General features: G+C 41.2%; 1 protein-coding gene across 3 annotated transcripts in view; it reads left to right on the top strand.

The window, feature by feature from the left end:
* The window catches only part of mgll (monoglyceride lipase), a 41076-nt gene that overhangs the window by 17270 nt on the left and 6019 nt on the right, over positions 1–17787 (top strand). For all 3 annotated transcript variants that reach the window (XM_030118529.1, XM_030118528.1, XM_030118527.1), the window contains 4 exons: positions 4303–4439; positions 13298–13408; positions 13901–13990; positions 15646–15861. In XM_030118529.1, coding sequence (XP_029974389.1) covers positions 4303–4439; positions 13298–13408; positions 13901–13990; positions 15646–15861 — 554 coding nt within the window. The remainder of the gene's footprint in view (positions 1–4302; positions 4440–13297; positions 13409–13900; positions 13991–15645; positions 15862–17787) is intronic.

Genomic DNA, 17787 nt, shown 5'->3' with positions numbered 1-17787 from the left:
ACTGTTTATAGACAAAACTTCTTATTTACAACACAAGATGTGGTAAAAGCATCAACCTCGAAATCAAAACATAAATGACAGAATCACTTGTGCTTTCGCTGTGCTTCTGATCTGATCCTTCAGTGTGTGAGCACTGTGAGAACAACATGAATCCTAAAACAGACTCTTGAGGAACTCCAAGGAGATCTTTCTAACATGTAGCATTTCAAGCATCTGGCCTGAGACACCAACAAAAACATCTAAGTCTGAAAAATAATAGAGATATTCACTGTGTCATAATCGGCACTTAAATCCAACAACGGTGAAACATAATGACTCAAGTCAGTGTGGTTTTTTTTTTTCAAAAACTTTAGGTGATTTCCTGACCTTTCCTCAAGTGCAACGCTATTATGTTCAACAAACAGCAACTGTGAGACGGGCTCCAAATGAGAGAATGGAAGCAAACAGAAGGAGATAAAGAGGCGTTAAACTAATTTTCCGACGTGTCCCTGGTGCTTTGCGCGCCCCTTCTGTTCCCCCTCAGCTCCACTCTGACAGTATACTGTGTGGTTGTTCAGGGCGAATCATAAATACAGCAAGAATGTGTGAACTCGTGTGACCGTGACACACAGCCGCTCTGATAACCAGCAGCGCGTCCGTCCAGTAAACTGCTCTACAGGTGGAACGTCAAGCGTACCGAGTGAGAACGACGCTGCAGGCGGATAAAAGCTCGGCTGCTGGAGCGCGGAAATATTTACAGAGGGTAAAATCTCAATTAAGAGCTGACAGAGACGATACAAATACAGAGCGAGTGATTTAAAGCAGGCTGCTCACACGGGAGCAATAAAATGTCACGCTGGTGAACGGAACATACTGAACTGGGACAAGTCTCTGTAGACACACACACACACACACACACACACGCACACACGCACACAAAACGCCTCAGGCCACCCTTGATGGTGTTCAGCAGTTGACATCTTTTACTTTTCCTCTTTTTATAGTATTTTTTCCTTCTTTCTTGTGTACTCTTCTCTAATTATCAGACTTTAGTGGGGTTTTTTTCATTTCCACCCAGCACAACCTGTTTTTTTTATTCCCGTCTGATGCACATTGCTTCTGCCTACCAGTCACATTTTGTTACAGCCTGAAAAATGTCATAATTTTGCTTGTTTATTGCATAAATACATATTACATAACACCTTTAAAACAAACATTCATGTGAATGTTTTTTTCCAGATGGAAATTATCTCTGCGGTAACATTGAAAAGGGTTTAGTTTTGTGATAATAACCCAGAGAGGGAGATATAAGGTTTGCCGTTAATTCCCTCTATGCTACAGATCACTTTAATTTGTCCTCGGGCATTGGAAAAACTTTAAAAATAAACTGCTTGTGAGAGCTACATTAAGCATGGCTGTAGTATAAACACAGTTCTGCTAAATGGCGCTCAAAATGCATTATTTTCTTGCCACTACATTAAAGGAAAGCAATAGATTATTTTTGAGCTTATTGAACATATAAATTAAAGCAAAAGACTTACTTTTTTCCATGGATGACTGGCTTAGCATGACTTTTCTGAAGATGTTATTGTCAAAACAAATCTAATGTTTGGGATAATGGAATAATTGAAATTTCCAATCCTGGTTCTTAGTGAGGATTTAGCCAAGATTTTGTTCATTCATCCTCTTCATAAGCTTGAACGTAGCGCAGGCTTGGGGATAATAAGGGAATCTGCTCTCTCTCCAGTCAATGCATCCCTCGTTTTGCTCCAATAAATAGGGTGACAAATCCTATTACAGTGACTAAAGCTGATTGGACAATATATCAAACAGAAGGATTTTAAAATCCAGTGAAATGAGTTGCAAAGTTGGATGCAATTTGGATCACATATGACACATTTATGTTGGCCTTCATGGAATTTCACAGCCAAATATATCATTGTTACTGACTGCTGACCAGTAAAAGTCATTATTGGAGGTAGAACCACACATTCTATGCCAAATGTATCATCTTTGCAATCTCCAGTGCAATATGCACCTCTCACAAGACTGAATGGAAGGCATTAAACTGCACGAATGCAGAGCAGAAAGACATTAACATCACATACTTCAGCAATTATTCATTCATCTTCCATCAAATCATCATTTCAATACTCAGGCAACAGGTTTCTCTCATTCGTGGAGCCCTAATTGAAGTTGTGTCTGTCAGAGACCATGAACCCCAAGTTGTCGCTGTATTTTCAAAAAGTTCCACTTTAGGAGCCGTTCTCAAAAATGTGTATTTTTGAGTTTTCACTTGAAATGGTTGCCCTGTAAACAGAGTCTAAAATTTCTATTATATTCAGTAGTGAAAATACATATTATATAAGTTTTTAACTTTTTAGAAAACGAGGCACTGATGTTTAAAACTGGTGCTTCATTTTATCTGAAATATGTTTTCAGTGCCAAAATCAATGATGCATCTGCATTCACTGGATTATATCAACTAAGTTTCCATTTTCAGCAGATGAAATGAGTCAGTCCGGTATTCTTCACTTTCTTCTTCCTGTTAAAGCTTGTTTTTATGAGCAGTTGTACATTTAGGTCATGCAGCGTTTACTAAACTGTAAATCTGTGTGGCCTGAATGGACGGATATCTGTATGCCTGAGCATTTCTGGATTGAGTGGTATAAATGATGTGGATTGGGGATTGATCCGCGGTTGGAGTGTGTGCTCGATTGGTGTTTTTTTAGCGCTCTGCTTCTTGCTGTCGCTCTGACTGGACATTGATTTCCACGCTGCGATCATCGGTTTGGTATCGACGGGCAGGGAAAACCCCTCGGGGTGAAGACGAGCACGGGGGACGTACAGTATACGCTGAGAAGCGCAGGCACATGCAAAATCACAGGACGAGGGTGAGAAGGTGTGAGCTGCACATGTTGTCAGTGTTTAGGAGCCGGTGTTATTGGTTCGGTGGTTGCCATGGCAGCCCGCCTCACCTCCCAGCGACTGCTGCCGAGAGGCTCCACTCACATATACATACTGTTATATAGGTACTTATCCAGAGATTTCTCCTCCTCTCCATCTGTGCTTTCTTTCCTCTCATGTTTGCATTCATTTCTTATCTTTTTTTTTTTTCATTGAACAAAGTAGCTTTGATCAATCTGCAGGAGCGATGAATTTAATCCCACCCAGCAGTTTAAATAATGGAACTGAAATATGCATCTTAGTGGTGGTGCATATACTCCTCATGCTGCCCTGGAAATTGCACCCTCTCTGTTAGTGTTTTAATTAAGACCACTGAACCTGGCAAATGAAGCACGACCAAGACTTTAAGGGTCAAAGATCATCTCAACGCCCAAGATTAAGGAAAGACTAAGAAAAAAATCAAGACCAAGATCAGGGCACGCTTAAACTAAAGCCTTAGGAACCAAGTCAAGACCAAAAATTTAAACAGGTCAAGACAAAGACCAGAACATCCCAAGACCAAGACTTTGAAGGGGTTGAGACCAAACCAAAACTGGGCTTACACCTAAACATTGTTACAGTTCAAAACTGAAAACGAAAAGTCTTTTGTAAATCTAGGATTTTAACTGGACTCAGCACGCTCCCATACATAATATCAAACAAGTCTTTGTAAAATCTCAGTCTGAGACTGGGCTGTGAGTAAAAATTCTAAACTCTTGTCTTTATCTGTGAGCGTGTGTGAGCTGATAGTTTTCCACGAGTTACAGCGCCACCTCCAGGCCTGGCACATATGTACCACTTCATTTTGAGTTGTGTTCATGGTATTGTGTGGACAGGAAGCTTCTTAACAACGGTAACGGCTTTGGCTCATGTGGACAGGGCCTGAGTTTCTGGCTGTAGTCGTCACTAAATGCACATAGCTGTGAATCAAAGGAAATCATGGCCATCTTGAGAAATTGTTCTTCATGAGATCCTCTGATTGTTGTCCCGCTCCAGCGTTAACGTGGAATTTCTTACCGTCACACTTGACATTTGACCGTATCAGATTGGATCCATGTAAACGCCTGGCTCAAGATGTTCACTCAGAAAGAATGCAGCCAGGATGGCTGCCACGGCTCCAAGTCCTGAAAGCAAGGCATGTGTTGGAGAATGAGTAATGGCCCTGTGCAAAACAGCCAAACACAGGAAGAATTTAAAATATTGAGTTCTGGTTGCAAGCTGTCTGTCTTTGATGATCCTCATCCTGCCTTTAAAAACCCTGAAAACTATAAATGAACTTGCTGTATGTCTACGCTGTTGAAATAAATATGTCTTACCTATTTTTCTCATCTGAAACCGTTTTCAGAGTTTAACCTCCTGGCTTCCTTCCTTTCACAGTGGGCCACGGTCAGAGCGAAGGAGACAGGATGAACATCAAAGACTTCCAGATTTACATCAGAGACGCTCTGCAGCACGTTGACCTGATGAAGTCCCGACATCCTGACCTGCCGATCTTCATCGTGGGCCACTCCATGGTAGGACACTATCCCCATCTTCCCCCAAACCCAGAATCCCCTTCATGGCCACACACAGGTGGGGAATTTTTTTCTTTTGTTTCATCTTAATCACATAGTTCTTGGACAAATAATCAGCTCCAGGAATAGTGAAACACTTGTTATTCAGGCTCGGTTGCTTCTTTTGTTTGGTGTGAAATTGCATAATATGCTTGAGCTCCTGGTTCAGTGTACTTGACTCCTGGAGAGAGAGACAGCTGCGGACAACTGAAGGGTACGCCCTGATCGAGTATGGAAATTAAAGGCACGCAAATACACAAGTTATTCCTGCCACATTCATAGATTAAAATGAGAAAATAAGACATTGAAAGCAAAATGCATAACGTTTTGCCATTCCGTGCTGAATCAGGATTCGCTTTCAGCGGATCTCCATTCAGAACCGCTCTGCTTAATCCCTCAAACAAGCCAAACAGACACACCTCAGTCTACATCGAATGACGTCTTACATGGCTTGGATCAATCAGAACACCATGTGGATTGTTTTTCACATTCTTGACAAAGACATATAACCTGCAGGAGAGCGGTGCAGGGCAGGTTAGCCGCCCCCCGTCAGCAAAGCCCTGCTCACCTTTCACACACTGACACACATTCCTGGCAGCTGCTGCTGGTTACTGAAAACTTCCAACGGGGCAGTAACAGGTTCAGTGACCTCCTCAAGGGCAGCGGAGCTGAATTTTCTTTACAGGTAGTGTTGACTTCTCTCAAAGTGCATTTAATGCAATCATCTCTGATCCTTCCTCTGCAGTTTCGTGTTTTTATTCAACATTATGTAAGACTTTACGAGCCTCATTTACCTGCGAAATCCAGGCCTCCGCGAGCTGCATGGAACAAAGCAAGTGTTTTTCAGAGTGACAATAACATGTAATGGGTTGTTATGTGAGCTGTGAACGATGACTGTGAATAGGCTGGTTTTTTCCAATGGACTGATCGTTTTTCAGGCTCTACAGGAACAACAGTGTATTACAGAAACAAATCTGAGTCATATGATTTACCGTATAATGTTCTGCATGTATCAGGTCAGCTACCGCAGCAGCTGAGCAAATGCTAATCCCTTCAATTTGTCTATTTTGAACACATTTTTAAAAGACCACTAATGAAGAAATACTGATATTTGGAGTTTGTGAGTTACCACTGGAAAAGAAATGTGAAGAGTGTTTTAAGAAAACGCAAATTAATACACGTGAAAAGGATGAACTTAAAGGTATTTTATATACTGGGTAAACAATGGGTGTGAATTTTTTGTGGCATTAAACTGTAGAGTAGACTTAATGATACTTTGAAAAAGTGCGGTAATATAAATTCATTTAAAACATGCCATAAACAAGCATTTTTAGAGATATACAGGCAATGTTATTTAAATTAAAAAAAAATCCACCTTTTATTTTCATCCTGGAAATAGTGCTAATGATTTAAGGACTGAAGAGATCTAAATAAGCTTTTTGCTTGATCTTGTCTGTTTCCAGCAGCAGTATTGTGGGAGTGTAATCTTATTAATGGAGTGTTTATTTTCTGATAATCCTCAAGCATGTGATTTATGAAAGCTAGTTTGATTACGTTCCACAAAAATTATGAAAACCAATAAATAAACAAATAGATGAAATGATGTACAGATAATAAATGTGGATAATTCAGCCTTCTATGTTTGCAGCTTTTTAGTTCTCAGTCAGTTTGCTTTGGTCTTTTTAGTATTTTAATCTTAGAAGAGAAAAATAACCATCTAGCCAAAATCTGCTGTTTAGCAAGATGAATTAACGTGACGACATGTGTTCACAGCCAAACATGTGAGATTTGGCAGTCTTCTCTTAATCTTTGAGTCCAGCTAAGCCTGGCAAAGTTTTGCATTTCCTCTAAATATCTGAAAAAAAGACCTATCAATATCACAGAGATGTTACATGAGAAACATTCTTTTGTCTCTTGATTTTTCTTTAATACTTCTCAAACAAAAATGATGGTCTTTAAGTGTTGATTTTACTATTAAAAACAAGTGCCAGTAAGAGATTTCTTGTGTGATGGATGTGATTTTATCCAGTGAGGAGAGCTGAACAAAAAGCAAATAAAACCATGATCTTGAATTTCATCACATTATTGGATAAGCTCTGAAAAAAGGAACCTTTTTTTTTTTTTTAATTAGTTTGAATTTTAGGGGTCAAAAAACACTTCAATCAACTTCCTATGCCTTTCTGACATCTGGAGACTGAAAGAAGAAAAATCTTATTAAAATAATTACATAACTCCTGAATACAAAAGGCATCAACGTTTCCATGAAACTATTTTTAACTGATGGGTTTGTTCGCTTTTTCATTGAGCTGCATCCAGTTTAGCCACAGTCCATCGCTGATGAGCTCAGGGACCAAGCAGAGCAGGAAAAGTTACGTCATTTATATCGACTGCCAGCGTTTGTAGGTTGAGTCAATATGAACTTATTGTGAACTTGTTTCGGTTTGACAAACAAGCCGCTCCGATTTTGGCCGCACACTGAAAATCTTTGTTTTTGTGCATTCAGCTTTATGATATCAGGAGGGACGCTTCCCTCACTGTCTCACAACATGAAACGCGTCCCTCTGGAATGCTTCATCACACACGTTTCAAACTGAGCCCGAATTTGCCGTGTTCTTTTTTTGTCTTTACGTCCACACCTAGAAGACGTGAATCAAGCAGGAAGCGCCATGTTTTTACAGAACCATGGGAAGTGTGGAGCTTTGTTACTGCACAGCTGTTGTTTAGTGGAACTCATCGTTAAGAAAAGGCCTTTGTAGGAGGTTGGGGAAAAAAAGATTTGACTTGATAACAAGTTCAGATTTGTAAATATTGTTTATCCTAACAGAGTATTTAGCAGTGATATCATTCTGTTTATGCTTTTCTCCTCTTTCTCTCACTCATGTGAGGGAGTGCTTTTTGTTGAGTCTCTCTGCTCTGCCCTGTGATGGACTGATGACCTTTCCAGGATGTAGCCTGCCTCCATGCATAATCAGCTGGGACTGACGTCATGCCCAAAAGGTGAACCGTTGCTGTTAATAAGTCATTATTAACAGCAGTGGTTTATCCTTGCGTTGACCAGTCGCCTTTTTTTTTTTTTTTAACTGAACACATTCAAGGAATATTGAGTAATTTTCTCATATTTCCACGCACTGCAATTTTATTTGTTATTTTTGAATATGCAGTATCCAGATTTCTGAGAAAATGGCAGTTACATAATGGATTTATCACTTTGCTTCATGATTTTTGTAAACACGTTGCATGTTTGCCCCTGACTGCTCTCCTGATCTCTTTAGTGGATTGAGTCATTACCCAGTGATCCTCTGCATTCTGTGCTGCTTTTAAGCCTTGTTTTACATCAAACTTTCCTGGTTCCAAGACAGCAGCTTCTTCTGCTCTCTGCAGCGGTATTTATTGCTGTCAGATGGGCTTTTAAATGCTTTAAACAAGGCTCAATTTAACTAATGACACTGCTTTGGCAAACCTTTAATGGCTCCTGTGTTATCATGCAGCACTGCTTGCTATTTATATTAGTCTGCGGCGGAGTTTATAACAGTACGAGGCTTTAGTAGCACAGATGCAAACTGTTTAGTGTAAGTTGCACTGTGGGATTCAAGATAGCAGCTGAGTGTGTGTTAAGACGCCAGTCTGTAAATATTAGGACACAGCAAAGTCACAGCAGAACCTCCTTTCTTTCCCATGTGTGTGCCCAGATTTCCCTTACGTGTGTTTCCTATTTTCAGTTCATCCCTTCGTGTTTGCCATCTCTTGTTATTCTTGCGTCGCATATCGACGTCATTCCACCTGCTCCTCCGTAATCCGCTCTCTTTTTTCCTCAGGATCTTTCGGTTTCCTTCATGCATCTTGATTTTTTCCATGTATTTAGCCTTAAACTGTCTCGTCATTGCTCCCTTCTTTCCAGATTGACCTGTTTCCACTCACTTCCTGTCTCTTCACCTCTTCTCGCTAAAACAAAACCTCTGTTTGTTTGAAACTAATTGAAACCAAATTCAAATATGGAGTCCCCGGTGTTTTTTCAGGCCTCATTTCCCAGCCTCCCTTATGCTGTGACGGCATCCTGTTTGGTTTGTTCTGTTCCTCGACTCTCCAGCTCCTGCACTTCAATGAATCTGTGTTTATCAGAGCCAGGATGCCAGAGGAAACACAATGAAAGCCACCTGTGGATTAGACTGCGCGCATCGAGATGCTCCTCCAAGGACAACATCCTGAGGAAGCTTCCAGCTTCAGAGTAAATAAAGATAGACGTCCCGCTCTGTGTGCATCACTTGTCTATGCAGTCACATGGCGACTGGGAATACTTAAATAAGTACAGCTAACTTTAGCCATGTTCGCCATATTTATCTGCTGACTGATCCACCACCTTGAATCAGACTGAAATAACCGGCCTGCATGTCCAACAAATCACCGAGCCAGGCGAGCCGAGCTGAGGCGTCGGTGATGCTGCCATGAAAGATAAATACCTCAGTGCCAGCAGGCGAGCTTTAATCTGTCATTGCCTGACTGTCCTGTCATGTGCCTCAGTGTTCCTCAAGTCAACATGATCCTGTTGAGATGCCCAACTCTAGTTTGTAGTTGACTCTGTAGAGCTATGAAAACTATTTAGCTCATGCTTTACATCCATCCATACCTGTAGAACCTGTACTGGTCAGGAGTCCATCAGAAACACAGAGACAAACAAGTCACGAATAAATGATAGTGTGAACACAACTACCCTCTAATGCATGTTTTCAGACTGTGGGAGGAACAGTAAGCCAAGATTGTTGAAATGTGCATTAATTAGAACAAGAAAACTAATTACAGTTTCAGATTGTCAAACAGTCTCTTGGTTTTTCCCTTATCATGCTCGCGCCTTATTTGATGAATTCAGGACTTTGAGCAGTCATCAGCGATTCCCGAGCTCTTGGGAATGCTGACAAGTGCCTTCAGCTTTGGCTTCTTCCTTCATTCTGCATTTCATTCACTCTCCCTCTGTGCTTCCAGCCAAGGCTCATTTGTCCTACTTCCTCATTGGCCATGTCTTTATGTAATGACTCACCACAGTCTATATGCTCAGTTTCTGAACCAATCAATCTCTCTCTTTGTGTCAGTTTTTTTAGATTTCAGTAGTTATACATAATCTGAGCTGAACACTGTCCTGTCAAGTGTTGAGATGGAGATTTAGAATGAATAGAGTTCATTAAAAAAACCAGTTAACTTCTTGTAATGTTCCCGCGTTAGTCGTGGAGTTCATAAAATGTCAGTGTGTTAGATCCTCGGGCGGTTTTTGACAGTTCAAGTCCACCCACTGTCAGTGTCGGCCGGCCGACATACAATCCCAGCATTCATTCTGTCAACCAAAGTTCAGAGATAGAAAATGTGAGGAGGCCTCCAACCGGCCACTGAAAGAGCCTCTCTGTCCTAAACCTCCTTCTGCGAGTCCGTTTCTCTCTCCTCACTGCGTTCTGTTCACGATTATCTCACTCTGGACACAATTACATTCACTTCTTTGAATATTTGTCGAGGATGATTCATGCTGGATCAGTCAGGCCGTTTCACCAACTGTAAACATGACTGAGTCAAGTGAGTGTACGAATGTGTTTTGTTTACACGTGGCTGTTTCAGTGTACGCTTGCTTTGGAATGTGTGTGTGTATGTGTGTAATGGTAAAAAAGAGAGAGACTGAGTCTCTCTTTGCATGCAGTTCGTGATGTGAGAGTGCACGTTGGTGTCTTTAGACGTTTTCCGGTGGGAAATGTTTTGTCTTTCTGCAGTGCCTCTTTTCACCGAGTGTGAGCCCGTCGTTGGCCCCAGGCTTATGAATATTCACACAAGTGACAAAGAAGGCTCTCAAAAACAAAGTTGAAGCCAATTAGTCTCCAGAAAGAGAGGGAGGGATTCACCCACGCGGAATCACTGCGCCTGTGTTTGTGTGGCCTGCCATGGAGAAGCCGTGCCAGAGTGAACCACGAAGAATTGATTGGAGACTTGGCTGCCACAGAACTGCTAATTATTGTGGCCCCACATCACAGCATCGAAATCACAATCAGAGAAAGTCAGCGCCGGTGCCGAGGTGCGGCCTCGCCCCGATGTTCGGCTCTCGCCGCCGTCTCAAAGGTGACGGCTTCACAGTCACATTTCTCTCTCAAGTCTGTGTCGATCAACAAAGGAGGTTTAAAGAAAAGACGGCTTGTGTTGTGTTTTCCCTTCTCTCTTGAGTGGCTCTCCGGCCGCTCCTTGCATCAGAACCTCTCACCTACTTCGCTGAGCCCTTCCTACTGCTGTCACCGGAGAGCAGACACTCCCTGTCCGCTGCTCAAACTTAATCATCATGTCAGCCTCCTCTCACTGAAACTGACGCCTCTTCATGTCGGTTTACAACATTTTTTGGATTCCAGTCAGTTCATCAGTTTGATACATCGGTGAATTTATGCTTGTGCAGTTCAGTCGATGAAGATGCTGAGTGCAAAAATATGAGTCGACTAAATAATATATGTGAAAAAAAAAAATTAATACAGTAAATTAAGTGGAAATGAGTGAAATAGAGTTTGGATTACAGGGTATCAGAAAAATGTAGCACCTGGGTCGAAGTTGAGTTTTTCCAACAAGAGTTTCGCAAATAAAATTAAACCATTGAGATTTACCTGCGTGTCCAGTTTATCAGGGAATTCAGGCGACCATGGTGAGTCCTGACCGGAGCTCCGGTCACAAAGCAGATAGAAGCACGTGGTTGGTAAATAATCCAGGCTGTGAAGGAGAATTTTTGATTCAGATCTGTAGATTACATCAACATAATCTAAGACTGGAAGAATCATTTCTCTCAAAAGTTCTTATGTGGAATGTATAAAGGAGGATCAGTGGGGGGGTGAATGCACTATCTGACCTTAGTGAGCAGTACATTTCTGTAGTTTAAGTGTAATTTCACTGTCAAGCAAGATAGCGTGATATTTGTGGCCCTGTCAATCTCAGAGCGATCCGAGGAGGAACTTTGAGGAGACACCATACATGTTCCAGATTTTATTTGCATCACAGATCAGAAAGATATTGGTTTGATTCTATCCTGAGCGCTTTTGTGAGAAGCGTGTTTGTACTGTGATGGACTGGCGACCGCTCCAGAATGCACCCTGTGCTTAATGAGTGTTGTGTTGTGTTGTGTTGTGTTGTGTTGTGTTGTGTTGTGACTACACTAAAAGTACCGTATTCATTAAGAACATTTTCGAAATGACTTGAAAGGCTAAACCATCTGGCTGAAAGTAGAACAGTCAGACTGAACAGGAAACCAGACAGGAAGTGTGCATGCACACTATTAAGCAGATCCGCTGTTTGTGGGTCATGTCTGTGAGTTCAGGAGGTCTTCAGCTGCACACTGTAATGTGGTTATCTTTGTACTGAAAGAGGTGAACACATTCATTACTCTAACTGCAGTAAATTTACCATTGTAGGGTTTTTTTTTGTTTTTGTTTTTTTTAAGACAAATGACTCCCCTGTATTGTCTCCACTGAACAGAACTGGTTGATGAAATGTGCAGTCAGGATCATCATAAGTTCTCCAGATTGCCTTCTCTCACTGTAACTATTTTCTTCTGGCTCTGCTGTCTTGCTGCTACGCCCCCCTCAAAAGTTCTCTGGCGCCCCCCTGTTGCATGTTGTTGAAGGAACTTTTTGGATTCATTTGCTGCAGTACCTGGGAGTGTTTGCAGCTCTGTTTTACTCAAACAGTCAAAAGTGTGATAGTGTGCTCTTCGAGCTGAGCTGGCTGCCTAAAACACAGCTTAAGCTTTCGCTTGAACCCGCTGAGAATGAATGACTTGTAGATTTGTGGATGAATCCTCAACTTTTACATCTGAACTGTACAACTCAGAACTGATGATTGAATAAGTCTGGGAATTTTTTATCAATACATCCTCGAACCAAATGCACTATAATGCACACAAACACAACCACCTTTGGTTATTTATTTATTGCCCCTTCTTAAATAATTAACTTGATTTTCTCCCTTTTTCCGCCTCAGTAAAACTCTACTGATTAGCTACTGTGTAGTTAATTCAATGATAACTGAGGCAGTGGTGTCCTGGAGTTCAGAGAAGCAAGCTTGTGACTGAAAGGTCAGGGTTCAAACCCCACTTTCAGTTCCGACAGGAAGAGCATCCGGCGTAAAATATGTGGCAAGTCAACCGCGTTGCATGATCTGTTGTGGGGACTCCCAAAGGGAACAAACAACAGATGATCAATAGCTTTAAAACAGGTGTCAAGTATGCTAATGTAAAATATTGATTCATTCTGTTCAAATGCATGTCATAAAATACAGAAATGACTGATCTATTTGTTATTAACAGAACTGAATCTCAGACTTTTTAATTTTTGAGATTTTGTTCAAAATACTTAAATTGAACACATTTTAGAACTGAGTGCAATGTGAATGTTATGAAGAAAAGTTACGAAAAAAAAAAAAAACACACTAGTTGTAACAGGTCCATTGAGTATACAAGTTTTTATTTTAAAAAAAAGACCTTTTCTTTCACAAAAGTCTCTAGCAGGCTTCACGCAGTTGTTTTTACTCTCCGATGTGCAGGATGTGGCCTGAGGTTTAATCAGGTGGGTTTTGGCATAAATAGGTGAGAGTTAAACAACACTGTTTTACTTCAAATTGGACTTTTGAAGTTTAAAATTTGGGACTAGAAGAGACTAATAATATCGATCTCTTCTGTTAATGAACTGAGTGAGTGCAGCTTTAACATGTGGTCATTTTCTTTTATCATTTTTAAACACACTTTATCTTAGAGTTACTTATTGTTAGTGGCTGAGATCAATTTATAAATTCCTTCCTCTTCGCTGTTTGTCTCACAGGGTGGAGCCATCTCGATCCTGACAGCCTGCGAAAGGCCTGCTGACTTCGCCGGAGTGGTTCTGATTGCGCCGCTGGTCCAGATGAACCCAGAAGCAGCCACTCCATTCAAGGTATCACTGCTTTTTATTTTATTTTTTCCATTTTCTGAACTATCGTCCTGTTCAAACGCACAAATCGGCTGTTTCCCTCCACTCAGGCCCGCTGTGGGTAATGACTGCAATACTGACACCTTTCATTTTGTCAGTTTGCAGGGCAAGAAGCAGTTTAAGCACCACTTAAGCACTATTAGCCATCATCTCCATCTGACTCGCTGGCTTGAGTGTGTTCCGTTTTGAAGGCCAACCACGAATAAAACTGGCATCGCATACCTCTGAAGCCGAACAAAATACTCACTTCTGTTCTTCTTTGCATGCTTTAACAAAAGAAAATGTGTTTTTAAGTGTAGCAGCGACACAAAATAGTCCAAACACTCACACAAGCAGGGCTGTAACACTTGTCAGATGGAGAATAAAAGAGAGGCTTTCTCTGTGCCGGTGCTGGTGTGTGAAAATGAACTGAAACGTTCAGTGTGTCATTTTTTTCTTCTTCTTCACTGTTTGCAGGTTTTTCTGGCGAAGATCCTGAACCACATGCTGCCCAGCCTCAGTTTGGGCGCCATCCAGTCCAAGTGGGTCTCACGGGACCAGAAGCAGGTGAGAGACAATTGTTGCAGTGTGTGTGTGTGTGTGTGTGTGTGTGTGTGTGTGGGCGAGCTGTAGTGCCGTCTGGTACTGAAATATCACGTACGGGGGTCGCGGAAAATAGAAGTTTCGGTATGCATACTTTGAATTCTTTCCAAACACTCATGTCTGGCCGTGCTTGTGTACTTGGAAGGTCTGTTTGTGACGATAATAGCGGGGTGTGTTTTATTTGTGTGTATTTCACGCACACCCACCAGAAAACACACAAAAACAGCAAGGCCTGTTTGCACGTACGTGTGCTGGTGGACGTGTTTGTATTTTTCGTGCTAATTGTCTCACATCCTGCAATTTATCCATCCCACCCCTAATGAATGGAGCCAGAGCGGATCGGTCGATATCAAGATGAAGTTTCTTTGTTGGTTTAAGCGGAGTTGCCAAAAGTTCTCACGTTCTTTGCTTAAGTAGAATTACAGCCACCAATTAAAGAAAAAAAAAAAAAAAAAAAAAAAGCTGCACTATAAGCCCAACCCTGATTTACTTTCAACAGATCTTCTATTTTATGGGGAAAAATACACATGTGTTTACATGTATGTGCACCTGATGTCCACCACCAGAAATATAGTTAAAGACGCCTTAAAAATGTCATTGTGAAGCATTATCATCCAAAAAGATTTTTGTTTTTGTACTTCAGTACATTCCAGGACCTAAACTTTCTGCTTGCGATTTACTCAAGGAAAGCAATTGATACGGTTCTTTTTTTATACATGATGGATCACATCCCCACCACCGAACACTGTGACCACTGTAGGTGCATATCCTATAATTACTAATTCATCTCATGGTAAATGAAGAGACACAGCTGAACCCAAGTATAGCTTTTGGACTGTGGGAGAATGGCAGAGTATGTGGAGAAAACACACACATGAAAACTTCTGAAAGAAAGACACACAAGTCCGGATTCAAACCGGGGAAATTCCATCTGTAATGTGAGGGTAGTAGCCGCTACACATTTAATTCATTGCATCATGAGATGTGCCATCTTTGGAAATACAAATGTTCTGTTTGATGCATCTCTGTTATTTCAACGTCATATGTTTCTTGTAATATGGCATGAGAAAAATTAGACTAAAGAGAAAATAAATAATCAAGGCTTCGTAGTTATCTGAGACGATTCTTCACAGAGCTCCGAGCTGCTGAGCAGGTCACGGTCACAGCTCAGCTTGCACTCATTCATTATTCACCACGTCTGTGACACCTGAGAGAAACCATTTCTGATCAACTGTGTTTACATGAGAGACCGTGTGACTTATGTGAGGGCGAATTGCTATTCTGTTGATTTGCGCTCATCTAAAAATTCTTTTTAACTTTGTTCCAGTCTGAATCAGTATGAAACCTCTTTAATCTTTTAATCACAACCATTTCTTAAACAACTCTCCATCTTGCGGTTTTCCCAAGAGTCTAATTTATAGTGGTATTTCTCCTTTGAGGCCACTTCTTCACTTGACTTCTTTCCATATTTGGCCAAGTCTATGCATTTTATGTGCTTGTTAAATAAGGTTTTCAAACTGTATTCCTGGAGGAGAACTCAGGCAGACTGGGAAGAACATGCAAACTGCAGACAGAGATCCTATGTTCATCATCAGATGTCCTTCTCTTTCCTCTATAAGGTGGAGGCCTATGAGAACGACGAGCTGAACTTCCACGGTGGGTTGCGGGTGTCGTTTGGCATGCAGCTGATGTCGGCGGCTTCGCGCATCGAGAAGGAGATCCCGACCATCAGCTGGCCCTTCTTCCTCCTGCACGGCGACGCCGACCGGCTCTGCGACATCAAAGGATCCAGGCTGATGTATGAGAACGCTTCCAGCACGGACAAAAAGCTCAAGGTGGGAATCATTTCAATATCATATTCATATTCCAATATCTAAAGCTTATGCTTTATACGTAGCATAAACGCTGAAAGAAAACATAATCTCTAGTCTTAGCAGAATATATGAAACCTCGATCCATTTTCTGCACCAATTTACCTGTTTTAGGGCCCCAGAGGGGTTGGATCTGATCCCGGCTGAATATGGGTGAAGGCAGAGTACATCCTGGACAAACAGAGAGATTCATATTACCTCTGGCAGTTTTCAAGTCGATAATTAAAAAAGAAGGAAGAACCCATGCATGCACAGAGAGAACATGCAAACTCTTCACAGAATGGCCAGGGCCCTGTTTATGGGCAGTTTTGGAGCCAATGAAAACACAACATTTTGAAAATGGCTTAAAAAGTGAACAATTTCAAAAACACTTTAACCTGTCTCCATGGAAACATGGAAAACGAAACTTTTTGGAAATGCTGCAACTCTGTGGAAAAGGAGGAAAAATGCATCTTTTGTAAAACCCTGCTCTTGGGGTTGTACACCACAACTGTAGTAGATAGTGGTTCTGCACATGCAGAAGCAGATGGACGTTAACAACAATGTTTCCCTCCAGAGTGTCATAACTCCTTGTCCAGATCCTCCTGGGACTTTGTATTTTTATAGATGGGAGTCACCCAGAGGAGTAATGCTTGTGCTCCCATTGTTTACTCAGTATTTATAGCGTATTGTTCTCTGCACATGAGCGTGTGACTTCATTACAAAAACAAACAGCAGCATTCGTGGCCCAACATGAAAATTATTTGTTTTTATTGAATCGTTTTCTGCAGTTAATCTGTTGTTGTGTAAACAGACATCATTTTCAACACAACTTTTCTGAAGCAAGAAATGTTTTAATGTGGCATTTGAAACGTTATTGTGGAAACGGGCCCGGAGAAATGAACCAGGGATCAAACTACGAGCTGACAATCCAAACAGTTAGACCATTATTCAGCCAATCTTTCATGAAACACCATGGATTTAATTTGTAATGAGAACTTCAATTTTAAAAAAGGGAAATTTTCATTCAAGATATAACAAAAATCATAACTGAAAGTGAGAAAAATGTAGTTACCCAGGAATTGCGTGACTTCATTTGTAGAACCTGATAAATGAAAGGTTTGCGCGTCTAAAAACAAACAGACACACGTATGGAGGCTGATTTACTCGAAGGATAGAGAAAATAACACACTGTCAATTTAGCACATTTGTCTTTATGAATATGAAATAGGAGACATGTGTTCCAGATGGTGCAAAGTACCGACAGAACGTCATGCTAATACATATTCCCGGAGTGCTTTATTACCTCTGAAAATGCTTGTGTTGCTTATGATTGCATCTTTTTCGAATGTGTTTGAAAAAAGAGCCGCTTCAGTAGAGATGCTGCTGAAACTGTGGGGAAAGCCGTGTCTCTAGCTCCTCCTTTCATTTGAGGAATCTATAAGGTGTTTTGTGTGTTGTAGCTCAACAATTGTGAAAAACATTTAAAGCCTCATTTGAACATTCCTATTGTCGCTCATGGTGTTATTCTTAGTTCTGGGGTGTCAAACTGCATTCCTAATGGGCCACCGTCCTGCATGTTTTAGATGGTTCTCTGCTTCAACACACCTGAATCTCATGTTGATGTAATCCTCAAGCTTGGGAAAGGCCCAGTAATGACTTTCTCATTGCAATCAGCTGGTTTGCAACCGGGAGAGACTTAAAGCATACAGGATGCCGCCCCCGAGGACCGGAGTTTGACATATCTGGCAAACTAAAAGCACAAACAATTTACTTGTCTTAATAAATCAGGTCCATTTTACAGGAGCTGTTGTTTAAAGGATGACAAAATAATTGATGCAGAAATAGCAGCTTGGACCTGAGTTCTCAGATCGTGCAGTCTTGTACGTGTAAATAAAGTGTTAACATTAT

The sequence above is a fragment of the Salarias fasciatus genome, chromosome 20 (assembly GCF_902148845.1).
Source record: "Salarias fasciatus chromosome 20, fSalaFa1.1, whole genome shotgun sequence".
NCBI classification, from domain to species: Eukaryota; Metazoa; Chordata; class Actinopteri; order Blenniiformes; family Blenniidae; genus Salarias; species Salarias fasciatus.
Note: the sequence above shows the minus strand (reverse complement) of the source record. Positions and strands in the feature narration are given on the sequence as shown.